We start from the raw sequence: 14,522 nt of genomic DNA on the forward strand, positions 1-14,522 counted from the left end.
AGGGTGCCCTCCATGTAAATGTATCTTAACCGTAGGACCACCCCTCAAGAAATGTTCCTGTGGCCAAAGAAAACGACAAGATAACTTCCTTCATTTATTCCACATTAGAAAATAGCTATGGTTTAACATACAAAGTGAGGTAATAATGAATTATTAAGATTAGGTTATTTAACTGATTAATAGTATAAATGATCCATAAGCAGCCACCATCATGCAAGTACCAAATCCAACTATCTACATTCTTTGGCTTCAGGTTCTGCACAGAATTAAGTTTCTTTGAACGGTCCCCCGCTCGTCATCAAATCTATTCTTCCTCCATTAAACTCTTTTCTCAATTGTGTGACCGGACCGGGACTGTCTGGGAGGTGATCCCACTGCAGTCCCGGCCCTTTAGCTTAGCTATATGCTACACTCCCTTGAAGGCCCAGAGCGCTGCGATGGCCATGTGGGCAGAGGCCAGCGTGAGCGAGGAGCCGCTGCTGCTGGTGGTGGTGGTGGTGGTGGTGGTGGTGGTGGTCATTCTGGCGTTGGTCCTGATCGCCTGGTCGGGCTGGATGGGTCTGAAGGTGTTGAGCAACAGTGGCGACGTCCCATTGTCCACTTGCACCGTGCTGCTGAAGAGGTCGATCTGGGGGGGGGGGGGGGGGGGGGGGGGGGAAGCTGAATGAGGACCAGTAGAGCAGAGGACCAGAGCCATCCAGCAGACTAATGTTGGTGCACCACATAAACCCGCAAATCCTCTCCTCGCTTGGGTCTCACCACCAGGCGTGAGGCCCTACAGTCAAACGATTCATACAACAGGAAGTGACTCACCGCCGCTTTGCTGACTTTGATGGAGTCTTTGAAGACGGTCCAGATCACTACTTCGTTGCAGCTAGGGGTGGTGAGGGAGCCTAGGTAGCGATAGTACTTGGTACGATCCACCCCCTCCAAAAGGTCATCCAGGGATATCTCGGCGGTGAAGTTGGCATAGTCACCTGAAGCCAAATACAATGTTTAAGAGCATTGCGCATTTATGGGCTTGTTACTGCAGCCCTCACGTTGCATTGAGAAGGCATCCCAGTAAAATGTAGAGTTGTTCCGATACCAGTATCAGAAATTCCTCCGATACTGCTTCAATACACTATCGCTATTGGCGAGTACGCAAGTCTATGCCCCGATCCGATACCATCACATGACTAGCTCATTTACTAAACGGGCAAAGAACGTCACAAACATGTGCAGTGTTATGCTGCGTTTGTTAAAGGTCGGAGGTGGAAAATCGGAATGGGAAACTCCCATCTACGACCCAAGTACGTTCGAGCTACCAAATCGTAAAAACATGGATGCCTAACAACAACAAGAACGTATAATTATAAATGTAAACAATCTAGTTCTGATTATTGTGCCATTAGTAGTTAAATGCTAGATGCTGTATCGGTATATACACTCATTATCGGCCGATACTCAAGTTCAGGGATCGTAAAACAATAAAATATCATCGGAACATCTAGTTAAATGTCTCAGGGAACCCTGAGACACTCACCGTTGTTCGTGATGTTGGGCAGGTACGACGCCAGTGTGTCCCAGTTGGCAGAGACCCTTGTAGCGGGGCCGTCCATCTCCTGAATCCCCCCCCACCAAGTAGGAGAGAGCGGTGAGAAGCACGGCCAGCAGATTTACATTTACAGTGCATTTGTCAGAAGAAAGGGAAACAACATATCGCTGTCGGTACAGTAAAGATGTTAACTGAACCAAGTGCCAAGCAATAACTTGTCAGGTTAACCCATTCCCCGTATACAACAAAAGATAGCTAGGATAAGATGCTGCACAATGCCAACTACTATTTTTAAGTGCCAGGACGTACAACAAGCAATAATTGCGTACATTATGTGCCAGGACTTCCAACATACAATGCGTAAGAGGGCTATGCAGAATCTAGGTGCACTGAACAAGCGAGTCTTGAGTCTTTAGCGGAAGCTGTTGAGCGACTCTGCGGTCCTGACATCGGCGGTCTCAGTGGGACCAGTGTTTGTACCTGCTTACCTCGAGGAAGAACCCCAGCGCTGCGATGGATTCATTGTCCGCAACAGCCAGTGTGGTGTTCCCGTCGTAGATCGCCTTTACGTTCACAATGTGCATCTAATTCAAAGACATGAAAACACAACCACATCAAATTCCTGCCGTTACAGTTGGACGGAACAGGTGGTTCTTTTTTTTACGGTTAGCTTAGCTTGAGTAATGTTTAAACACAAAGGGTTCAAGTACAATGGTTTAGAATCCATGGTTTAATGTCAGCAGTTGTTTAGATTGAAGGCAGGCAGTGAGGAATCTAGCTTAAAGCATACTTTCATTGTTCAAGATGAATTATTCATTATAATAAATGAACTGCATTATAACTACTATGTCTCCACCCACCCACAGCCCACCCTTAAATGTGGTATAAAGAGTTAATTAGTGACTTAATTAGTGAATTGCTTGCCCAAATATAATTTTCTGGCGAGATACATGAATTAAGAGAAGTAGGGGGCCCACAAAGACTGCTTTTGTATAGGGCCCAGAGTGTTGTGATGAAACTCCCTCAGAGCAGCTTGTTATTTAATGACAACAGATGCGTGGCGTCCACCCACGCCCTCTTCTCACTGGGAGTGCTGGGAGAACCAGGCGCCGTGGGGCCAGCCTACCTCCATGGGGTAGCGCTTCCCGTTGACAGTGTGCTCCGATCCTGGCTGCGTCGATCCGTTGCCCCAGTGGAGGTGGAACTGCAGGCTCTGGTAGGTGCTGTTGGGCAGACCCCCTCCGGACACCGTGCTGTTCAACAGCGACACCTTGACTACAGAGAACCACCACAACCAGCAGGACGTGTTACAACAGCAGCTCACACAGACAGGGCAAACGGCACTCTTATAGTCTTCAGGTGAAGGTCCACAGAAGCTTGAGCGTTTAAATGTTAGTGTCTACTTTTAGCTAATGTGATCCGTTGGATAAATATAGATGAGGCCCATTTTATATTGAGAAAAAGCCTTATCCTACATTTTGTCCGTTTAAATCTGAATTACAAATCAGGGAGTGAGCGTGGGACTCTTACCGGTGTGTCCAGTGTTCTGGATCTTGGTCAACCCTAATTTGTTGTCAAAATTGGTAAAGGAGAAGTCAACCAGTTTGGCGTCTTCTACGGCCTTGCTGGAATTGATGTTAATGGGGGACTGCCTGCTCCCATTGCAGAACTTGACGGCTAGCGTCACGGGCCATGTCGCAGGACCTGAAATGTGAGGGCACACACTTAACACTGACTCACACTTAACAACCGCAGGCCTAGAAACAGTAGTACAGGATGTCTGGTGTCTGTGATGGGAGGGCATCTCAGCGTTGGTGGCTCACCGCATGATGCGTCCTGGTAACACCACTCTGCACAGAGAAACACAAAACATTTCAGGAGACTGTCGACATGGTCGTGGAAATATGCAATTATCTACAAATTATATAAACCTTGTTTAACTTGACTAATCAATTAAAAAAGGCATTGGTATAAATTCTCCTTACACCTGGAGGGTTTGCCACCTCTGAATGAAAGTTGAAGTCAGATGTCACTTCCAGATTTAACCAATTCATTTTAATTGATTGTCTCTCACTTCCCTACTAAGAAAGTAGAAAATAAAAATGGAGCGTCGCAGTAGCTGTTCCTGGCCGAGCTCAGCAGGGAGGCAAACATGAACGCGCATTCATGAACGTGCGCAGTGCACCCACACATGCATGTATTTTCTGAAGCGTAGGCCTACACAACTTTTTAAAAAAAACATACTCGCCTGACGCGTCGTGTGGAGGCGCATTATAGAGAAAAAAAAACTAGACACATAACAGTGAGTCAGCAGAGTTCAACTTCATAAATTAAAGTTCATTCATGGCGCGTGCTGCTTAAATGTAATGCACATGAGCCTTCTAGTCAGTTGCCGTCCAAGTCAAGGCGGCAACTGAAGGCTCATTTGCTTAGAACTTTAAAAAAAAGAAATAGCTGATTTGTGATTGGTTGCAAGGAGAAGATGCGGCTGGCCGCCCTTCCTAGGTTTAACATGGTATGAATGATTTACCTCGCAACAGTGAAACTGAATTGTGATTGGTTAATTTTTATTCTCAAAGGCTGCAAAAGTGAGTTTTGGCCTCTTTGTCTCCCTTCAGTGGCTAGCCCCGGACGTAACATACTCAGAGTAACGTCGGCCAGCATCCTGCATGCAAAGGCAGGAGACACACATTGCACATAGATAATTTTAAAAAATAAATACTTTTTAATGATAATTTCATAATCACGTAAATCTTTATTTCTTTTTTGGAAAATCACGAGGAGGCGATGCCTCCGTTGACTCCGCTAAGGAACCGCCCCTGGAGCGTTGTCGAAATAAGGGAACTACTTTCCTCAGCGTATCAACAGATATGCGCTCTGGTCTCCATCAGCGCCTACAGGTGCGGCAACGGAACTCGTTTCTTCACTTCACCTGCAGGCCAGGTGAGTCCAGGCCACCGCATCTCTCATGTAAACGGGTCTACTTTAAAGACATGCAATTAACATGATTACCAAAGAATGCATATTGCGTGTATAACCTTGCTTTGGAGTTCGCTAAATGCTTTTCCGTGGTTGCCAGCCGGATAAAGTTGCACGCTGTTTGCGTCGTGCAACGTTGAGTGCGGAAATATAAGTTATTTTGCTGATGCACTCAATGCCTTCCCGCATTTATGAAACATGGCTTTATTTAGCGAGAACAGTGTAACCATCGTTCTTGTGCCTTAGTGTGACGCGTCGTTGTCTTCCTCTCCGTTCGCAGTGAGACGTGCCACGCGGAGCCGAGGTGAACATCACGAGGCGGCGGCGTCTCCTCATATGTTTGATTGAATGTCGCTGGTGTTCTTGTCTTGCTTTCAATAAACTTTGATCCGACCATTAGGCCTGCGGTAGTTTAAATCACTGAAATACTATTTATTTACTGTTTGGGTTCACTCTGCATTACATTCAAGTTTATTTGTTGAAGATTATGTAGGAGCTGAGTTAATTTGAACTTAATTAGCAGGAAGTATCATAACGGTAACTTTTGGGTCGTATTGATCTTTTGAACCAACAATCCCAGAGACCGACGTCCTGTCCACCTCCCTGATCTCCGTGTTCAGGATTTAATTTCATAATTAGAAACTATAGGTTCAGGATACGATTTTAATATATTAATTACAAACTAAAGGTTCGGTTTTAATGGTAGTTCAATCATTACGCACGGCTTCTCCGTGAATAACGCGCCACTGGTGCATGGGAGATATCACGTTGGTCAGATAAACGAATCACATCAGTCGATATCGAGACGTTCACCCACCCCCCAACCCCCTCAACTCACTCACCCGGGGAAAATTCAAACTGTGGGTCCGGGCCATACCCTTCTTAGGGGAATTTGACTTTTCTACCGGAGTACATGTTCCACACAAAGTATCAAGAGGGCTCACCGATCGAGGCGGCGGCACAGCGGCCTAGTCCCGCTACGGCGCACAACACGAGGAGACCTCCGAGCAGCTTCATCTTGACCGGGTTCAGTGGGCTTCCTGTGGGCTGGCGGACCTGATGGTTTAATAACGCCTGAAGTTAATCACTGACCTGCTTTTTCTGCGGGAAGAGAAATTCATCCATTATCGATCCAACATTACCAATTAACATTCCACCTGTTCTCAAATCAATGTTCTCCATGTGATGCAAAACACCAAAAGAACTGGCTTACATTTTTAGGTTTAATAAGATAGATGGAAATATAGTCCGATGTGTTACCATGCGAGGAGGGACGGACGAGAAGACGCGTGTGGGTGTGAGAGATGCTCTGGTCTGCGTCCACCTGATGCCTTTTATAGCTGGAGGTGGGGCACGACACCGCCTCTTTGACCTCACGGCCCCTGCACCGGCATGCAGATAAGCACAGGCACGCAGACTTTATTTATATTGAGTACATTTTTTATTTTTTTTTATTCCAGAGACTATCAATAGGGGCTGCACGTGACGTTACATCGCAATAAATTATATATTGTATATTTTATGCATTTGTGCACCTCAATTGATCTTTCGAGAATAAATAAAGGTAAAAAATTTAATTAAAACAATAAGCAGCGACATTTAGGGAGTTTTGGTTATTTATCCTAGCATATATTAAGGGACGATATTTAGAATGCAATTTAGGATGTTATTTCGGTGATGTTTAGGATGTAGTTTAGGTGACGGTATTTAGGCGATAATAATGAGGATGTTATTTAGGTGTTGATACAGAAGATGTTAATTAGGTGATATTTAGGATGTTATTTAGGTGATGATTTTTAGATTGTTATTGAGCTGCTGATACTAAGGATGTTATTTAGGTGATGATATTTATGATGATATTGGTAGTTTTGTCATTATGTCATTGGATGTTAGTAGTTCTGATCATTGTTTAGTAATTCATTTTCACATTATTGCTCATTATGGGGATCTTCTGAAAGTATCTTTCACATGCGAGACATGGCAAAAACAAAGTATTAATTAGGATAGGTTACAGTATATTTCTTCTTATTTATGATTAATGATTAATTAATCCCATGAGGCATTCTGATGTACAAGCCCGATATAAGAGGGGCGGGGGGCAGCTTGTTGAGAGAGAGAGTGATGAGGCTGTTATGTGTCTTCATGTGTTAAGATGTTCCACCTTATACCAGGGGATTCTCCCTATGGGTCCTGAGGCTGGAGGTGCCCACTGCATCCGTCCGTTGACTGATCCCCATTGACTTTGAATGGGGACGGACACGCAATGCATTGTGGATCCGTGCGCTCCGGTGGAGCCTTCGGCGGCATCAAAAAGTTGAAAAAAATTTCGGCAGCGACGGATCTGTCATCCAATCAGATCGCGAATGCAAATGTAAGCACTGTTGCACTACTCGGAAACCTGGACCCTGGAAAGCTTCCCCATCCGTCAGCCACGCCTTCCGACGTCCTTTGACTGACGGTGCAGTGGGAACGAGGCGTGAGGCTGGAGGTGGGCCTGAGGCTGGAGGTGGGCCTGAGGCTGGAGGTGGGTCTGAGGGTGGAGGTGGGCCTGAGGGTGGAGGTGGGTCTGAGGCTGGAGGTGGGCCTGAGGGTGGAGGTGGGTCTGAGGGTGGAGGTGGGTCTGAGGCTGGAGGTGGTCCTGAGGCTGGAGGTGGGCCTGAGGGTGGAGGTGGGGCTGAGGCTGGAGGTGGGTCTGACGGTGGAGGTGGGCCTGAGGCTGGAGGTGGGCCTGAGGCTGGAGGTGGGCCTGAGGCTGGAGGTGGGTCTGAGGCTGGAGGTGGGTCTGACAGTGGAGGTGGGCCTGAGGCTGGAGGTGGGCCTGAGGCTGGAGGTGGGCCTGAGGCTGGAGGTGGGTCTGACGGTGGAGGTGGGCCTGAGGCTGGAGGTGGGTCTGAGGCTGGAGGTGGGCCTGAGGGTGGAGGTGGGTCTGACGGTGGAGGTGGGCCTGAGGCTGGAGGTGGGCCTGAGGCTGGAGGTGGGCCTGAGGCTGGAGGTGGGCCTGAGGCTGGAGGTGGGCCTGAGGCTGGAGGTGGGCCTGAGGCTGGAGGTGGGTCTGACAGTGGAGGTGGGCCTGAGGCTGGAGGTGGGCCTGAGGCTGGAGGTGGGCCTGAGGCTGGAGGTGGGTCTGACGGTGGAGGTGGGCCTGAGGCTGGAGGTGGGTCTGAGGCTGGAGGTGGGCCTGAGGGTGGAGGTGGGTCTGACGGTGGAGGTGGGCCTGAGGCTGGAGTTTACAGGAAAGGTGAGTTTACTGTTTATCAGTCTCTCCATCAAAAGAGGTGCATGACCTCAAGGAGACTTCCTGATTAAATAAATCACACAAATGCCTTAAAAAGTAATATATTATTAGTATTATGAGTCAGAAGTACATAAAGTTCACCTCGACTCTGCATAGAAACCAATGCACAGCCACCATTGAATGCTGTACGTCCTGGCACTTGTACATTGCACTTATTCAAGGTACTTACAAATTGTGTAGCATCTACAGTAGCTGCTATCATTGCTCTGCACGGGGAATGGGTTAGCCTAACGATTGTAATACTTGCACTTGGTTATATGAACATCTTTACTGTACCGACAGCGATATATTGTTTCACTTCTTATGACAAATGTACTTATTGTAACAAATGGATAAAAGCGTCTGCTAAATGCCCTAAATGTAAATGTAAATAATGAACGACAAAAACAAGTTTGTGTCGATCCTTGTGGAATCCCTGATCCCTGCTCGGCGAGAACGCAGGATGTAAATATCTCCCCCTTTGAATGTAAGGAGAAACGGCCTATAGAACCTGTAGAGGGAAAGGGGCTGGAACTGCCCCTTTCCCCTGAAGATAATGGAGGGTGGAACCGTGTTCCCTTTGTTGAAGGACAATAGCTCTCTCGGGAGGGGGAGAAACTGTTCTCACTCTGCTAGAGGAGAATGGAGTATGCATACATTAAAACAGGTACATTTTCTACAACAAGTGTGTGCTTTTTTACATTCCGAAGCCTCCTCTGTCTTAGATGCAATGTCTCAGAAATACATTGCCGTGAAAAATCGTTCATGCCTGAGTGATTATGCGACTGACAGACGTAACCTTGATTCCCCGCACATAATTTGTGTTCAAATTCCCGCAATTCTTGTTCTCTATCCAGTGTACCATGTCGTGTTCACTATATTCAGAAGAAGGGAACAAGTGAGTCAAACACAGCCTTATAAGAGTACTAACAGAAGATTATTGAAGGGAGCATGACGTCAAAGTCCGGACGTGGGACAATCAGCTGAGCTCTGCCCTACCGAGTTCATCCAAACCACATGCTGTCCGTCTTCACTCAGCTGCTGTGCCTTTTATATAAAAATAAAGAAAAAGCCCTTACCTCCATAAGTTAACCTTTATTAAACCAGCGCAAGGCCTCTTGAGATTATCCATCTCTTTCCAAGTTCTCCAGGCCGAGGAAGGTGGCAGCTCACACAACAGGATTTGCTAGCGATGACGATAGCATAGATACGAGTCATTTGCATAATTTATTTTGGCAGAAATAAATTAATAACATAAATTAATCAGATTAATAACATTAATTACAACCCGGAGCAGTGGCAGCCATTCCTGTGCGTTGCAAACTTCATGGCGTTTCATTGACCGTTTTGCCGAGGCGGCCCACTCCTTCTCCTGCCCAAACTCCCCTCAGCTTTGGGAACGGAACCCGTCATGACTCACCATGTTTTCCTTTGACATCGGTCTGGCCCCCTGTTCTCCTGCACTTTGGAAGGCCTTCTGCAGAATACTCGGTCCATCGGCCAGCTTATCATCTGGTCTCCACCACCATCACAACTGCATGGTTCATTCAGTGATTTCCCTACTGACGCGTACCTCTAAAATGTTATGTACATGTACATTTTGCATTTAGGGAGTTTATCAGACGCTTTTATCCAAAGCGAATTACAATCAGGACATTTGTCAAAAGAAATAGAAGCAACAATATATCACTGTCGGTTCAGTAAGGATGTTCATAGAACCAAGTGCCAAGCACTAACAATCGCTAGGTTAACCCATTCCTTGTGTACAAAGATAGCTTGGATAAGACGCTACACAATGCTAACTATGTTAAATGTGAAGGCTAATTACTTTTAACAGACGGGGAACATCTGAGACACAACGTGACAGAGATAGATACAGCCTTAGAAAAGATGTTAGAGAACATCCTTTCAAAGGCCGTGAACCTGCTCCAACCCTGAAAGATTACATTTTTGTCTCTTTGGCATTTTAGTTTAATGATGATTGACAGCTTTTTTGACTAACCAGATATGCATCAGTATGACACCACGAGGGAGAGCCGGCGTCGTTGAGCATGTCAGAAATTTGCACAGGCTGGAGGGACTGTACAGCTGATGGCTATCTGTCACATGATAGCGTCACGATACAGATGTATTTACTGCCACCGCTCAACTATGTACGGCCAGTGATGTGATTGATGACCTGATATCCATCCTAGCCAGCATAACCACGAGTTTAATGGAGTTCAAACAGCATGCTACTGAGTTAAGGCTGACCAAGACTTAATGTGATGAGGCCATTCAGCCTGCTCTGCCCCAGCACCTTGAGCAGAGTTAAAGTCCCTGGTACCCAATATCCAAACAGGGACATTTCCGTCATCAATTAGCTGCCTTACCGCTTGTTTTATACCACAAGCGGTTAGGCAGCAGAATGAGGACTTACTTTTGTAGAACTTGTTTATTGTATATTTGTGTGTTTAATGCTATCTTATTATCTTATAGTATTAATTTATTATATCAGTGACTGTAACTATAGGCGCGGATGCATGTTTATAAAATCTACTCAACTGAGGTTCTTTTTTATGTGAGTATGATGGTGGGCATAAGCAATGTAATTTCCATTGTTATGGATAGAATAAACTTGACTGTGACTTTAATGTTCAACCAAGTGGATGTTTTTAGTCATCCATTGAAGTTTGATAAAGAGAATATGTTATTCACTGCGATAAAACTTTCCTGAATGCCTTGCAGTAATATGGTGTGATCTTTTGATTTACTGGGTGTAACTGGATCTAACTGCTGGGCAAGTAAGTGCCATCTGGGTTGTATTCAGCATTCTGTGTTGTCTGAATATCTTCAAACATTAGTTCATTCCATTCCGTTTTAGTCTATTCTGCGAGGAGGCCTCTGTTAGAAGGGTCGGCCCCAGGGCCCCTACTTCACCAACAGGTGGGATCACAAGACGTTTCTGAAGGCATAAGCCAACCAGTTGGTAGAATCCACTGGGTGGACTGATCTTTCCAGCATACATCTAGATCTAGACTCTCCCACTTGTGACTTCACAGGGCGGGGCATGTTTTAAACAGCTTGTAATGGCTAAAATCACTCAGCCTAACCTGGTGGTAAATATATATGTATATGTATATATATATATATGTGTGTGCATACTATATGTATATACTGTATATGTAGCAATCCATTATTTACAATTGCAAAAACGCTGACATTATTTATTTTGCTGCCCACTTGGTTTTATCTTGACGAAAGCCTCCTAAGGAAAGTTACTACTTTTTACTACTTTAACTGTCTTTGTTAAATGCGACTGCATCTCCTTCTCTCCCATGATGGTCAGCAGCTCATGGATTTCCCCGTCTCGCCAATTAGAACTACTCATGTTGCTACGTCATCAACACCTCTACCCAAGTCCTGCTCCTGATACCGCAAAGCCGTCTAATCACATTTACATGAAAAATTGAACCCCCAATATGTGTAGGATTCGAGAGGGGACATTGGGGTGCGAATCTAGACGGTATATTATCTCGGCCAGTGTAAATGCGCGGACCATGCCAAGAAAAAGTTTAAAATAAGACAGGCGTATTTGGCAGTGTAAAAACGCTTAGTGTTGTAGCAACACCAGACTGAATCATCATCTCATCCGACATAATCTAATGCGGGCTGCCGCTGACAGTGAACAGAGCTTTGAATTTAAATTAATCCCCAACATGAGCCTGCTATGAAAACAACTTAATCCATCAGCTTTACAACTGACAGCAAATGTAAGTGAGACTATATTGACACACGAGTAACGGTTCTTTCCACGCCAGGGATTAGCGCAACAATGGGAAACTCACTCAAAGATCAATGCCCATGTTAACCTAGCGTGACAACACCTCTACCGCTTCGTACGTGTGCTCTGAAACGGTTGTGGTATGCAACATCAACGCTGTTTCCACAGAAAAAAGGTGAGCAAGTTTGACCAGCCCGAATCCTTCCCATGGAAAACGCGAATCCCAGAGCAATGACTTTTTTCAACACTCTGTGATTCACAGCCAGGATACGTTCAATCAATTACATTTTATTTGTGTGTTGCCCTTACAGCCAAAACAGTCTTAACAGGCCCTATATTTATGACACCCCCCTAACCCTATCCCCCCAGAGAGCCGGGAAAACTCCCTTAATGAGCATTGAAGCAGCATGACGTTTCCCCTCAAACTATATGTACAACTATCGAACAACACAGTACTCGGAAGAACTTGTTTTTGCTTGCGAGATAAAAACAAATAACAGTTAATCATGGTCAGGTAGCATACGTCACATAGGTAGCATACCTCACACTGCTGTTGTAGCCAACCGTCCTACAATTCAACTTTCTAGTTTTGCTTCCCTCTTGAGGAATGCTCTTTCTGACAGTTTCTCTAGTCCCTTTGACATAGCCAAGAAGTTGAGTTTAACAGACTATGTTGTTTGTCCCATGTAAGTCACATCAACATGCTGAAGCACTACTACTCAAGGGCCTCGTTATTGCTCACAAGGCTAAGGAGCATACCTCAATTACAATTACCTACAATTATGCTATCAATCAAATGAGAGAGGGCTGCCAGGGATCCTGACATTAGAAGTAAGAGCATTATCAAGTTGATCAGGTTGAAAGAGAAGCTACAGGACTCCAGCTCATACTCAATCCACAAGGCATCTGCTGGTTCAGATTGAATTCCGATGATCACCTTGTGTGGCTTGGTGGGTGCGTGTGTGTGCGTCGATCACTTATTTAGTTTGGCAGGTCGCAGGTATGGGAGGAAACAAATGGGGGTGGCTGTTGAATCTCTCGCCTCGCCCTGGGGGCGTCAGAGCATCTGTGGGTCTGTCCGCGCGCAGGCCACAAGGCCACAGCCAGGATGAGGGCTGGGTGAGGGTTTATCAGGGGGCCGGACGTGGCCACAGAGAGGGAGGGTTGGGCTCAGTACTGCGTCAGGCCAGGGAAGACGGTCAAAGACACGGCCGTCTGTTGGAACTTAGTTTGACTTGGCATCTAGACTCTGCGTAGCCTCACCCCCTTAATGTACGCCCTAATTGCATGTTTTACGTCCTGGCAGTTAACGTACGCCCTAATTGCATGTTTTACGTCCTGGCAGTTAACGTACGCCCTAATTGCATGTTTTACTTCATGGCACTTATTGTACGCACTCATTGTATGTTGTACTTCTTCCTGGCACTTAAAAATTGTACTTAGCATTGTGTAGCATCTCATCATAACTATCTCTGTTGTATACGGGGAATGGGTTAACCTAGCGATTGTTAGTGCTTGGCACTTGGTTCTATGAACATCCTTACTGCACCGACAGCGATATGTTGTTGTTTCTCTTTCTTCTGACAAATGCACTTATTGTAGGTCGCTTTGGATAAAAGCGTCTGCTAAATGCCCTTAATGTAAATTTAATTGTAGTTTGGCTCTAATCAAAGAGGGTGGGGAGAGTTATGGAGGCAGGATGGTGTGGTAGCTGTTAAAATATGTTCAGCTCCCAGACTCTAGGGACGTGGATTGATTCCTCCAGCGTCATCAGTCGAACCCGTGGGCATCACAGAGCAAGAGGCCTCTGACCCCGACCTGCTCCTGAATTCACCGGATAAAAGCATACGACTGAACTAAGCATCAGACAATGTATGGACAACTTATAGGAAATTGGGGAACTGTGAAGAACAGGTGATTGAACTTGCAGCTCTCTTGGTGAATTAGCTAAGAGAGTTTGAGTATGAGCAGAGAAAATCCTCCCTTAGATAATATAACAATTATGTTATTCAGTTAATGCTGAACAAACTCTTTAAAATATGTGAGGTTATGCTTCTTTATCTCGCCATGGAGTGCTGTTTCCCTGTAAGAAAAAGACGCTCTATTTACAACAACAACAGCTCTATAGAACTGGCAGTACGTTCTAAAGCTGCAGTTTTTTTCCCTCTGAAAGTGTCCAGCCCACAAGGTGACGATGAGTTGATTGTCTCCCTGGCTCAACCCAGCCACCGTCTTTTGAGATAAAGACACGCAGGGAAACCGTTTTTAACTGAATCAATGGGGAGGGGAAAACACAATATAAAAAATACAGCAAAAACGTTTATTTGATTAGTTTATTGATATGCATCTGAAAGACCAAAGACAGGCACTGTTAACTCATATGTTAGGTTGAGTATCACGTTTCGAGTTGGGCATAATCATGTGATACTTATTTGAATTTGTGGGAGTGTGGGTGGACGATGGCTGGTTTTAGCAGCCTCACCTTGCCGGGTGGGGTGAGGCTGCACATGGGTTGCACATTGAGTAATCAGTGGGCACAGGTTAAACCAGCCATCACCACACATTCCACATGATGTCCTGTATGGCAACATGGAGCACCTGGTCATGTATCAATACATGCACCTACATTTCACCACATTCCCCATCACCAGGGCTCCCTATCTCCTGTGTTTGGAGGAGCTCAGACACCGTCACAGAAGTGGGGCAGCCACTAAGAGATGTGGTGCATGGACATTGCTACAGGATACTTAATGACAGTCAGCACATTCATTTGACATATTATGAATATTCCATTGATACGAAAGTCAGTAAGGTCGAAGGACTGAAAATACATATGTAGGAGCAGTTGATCTCGTCAGAATCAAGGTTGAATCTGACATGTAACATTAAAGTGAAACATCTCTGAGGTTCAATATTTTCTATTCACTTGACATGTTGATCTGTATACAGTGAAATTCAGTTAATGCTGA

At 45.5% G+C, this 14,522-nt stretch overlaps 1 protein-coding gene across 4 annotated transcripts; it reads right to left on the bottom strand.

Moving 5' to 3' along the window:
- Positions 1-81: 81 nt before the first annotated feature.
- Positions 82-5,900, bottom strand: LOC307090517 (carbonic anhydrase 4-like). 4 transcript variants are annotated; one of them, XM_079757203.1, is made up of 9 exons: positions 5,777-5,900; positions 5,461-5,572; positions 3,361-3,387; positions 3,068-3,241; positions 2,664-2,812; positions 2,026-2,121; positions 1,526-1,604; positions 814-977; positions 82-628 (listed from the first exon to the last, which is right to left on the bottom strand). In XM_079757203.1, the coding sequence occupies exons 1-9, from the start codon at positions 5,777-5,779 to the stop codon at positions 407-409; spliced, it is 1,026 nt and encodes a 341-aa protein (XP_079613329.1). In that variant the 5' UTR covers positions 5,780-5,900; the 3' UTR covers positions 82-406. The 4 variants fall into 4 exon arrangements, with proteins under 4 accessions (XP_079613329.1, XP_079613331.1, XP_079613330.1 ...); XM_079757205.1 differs by having other exon boundaries at positions 5,461-5,617; positions 5,777-5,899; XM_079757204.1 differs by having other exon boundaries at positions 5,461-5,617; positions 5,730-5,820.
- Between the last annotated feature and the right edge of the window lie 8,622 nt (positions 5,901-14,522).

The sequence above is a fragment of the Pollachius pollachius genome (genome assembly GCF_949987615.1).
Source record: "Pollachius pollachius genome assembly, chromosome: 19".
Lineage (NCBI taxonomy): Eukaryota > Metazoa > Chordata > Actinopteri > Gadiformes > Gadidae > Pollachius > Pollachius pollachius.

Coding starts and splice junctions, on each gene's coding strand:
- LOC307090517 (XM_079757203.1), bottom strand. Junction 2,813..3,067: donor CCAGAACACTGGACACACCG/GTAAGAGTCCCA, acceptor GGTTCTCTGTAG/TCAAGGTGTCGCTGTTGAAC. Junction 629..813: donor TCAAAGTCAGCAAAGCGGCG/GTGAGTCACTTC, acceptor CCCCCCCCCCAG/ATCGACCTCTTCAGCAGCAC.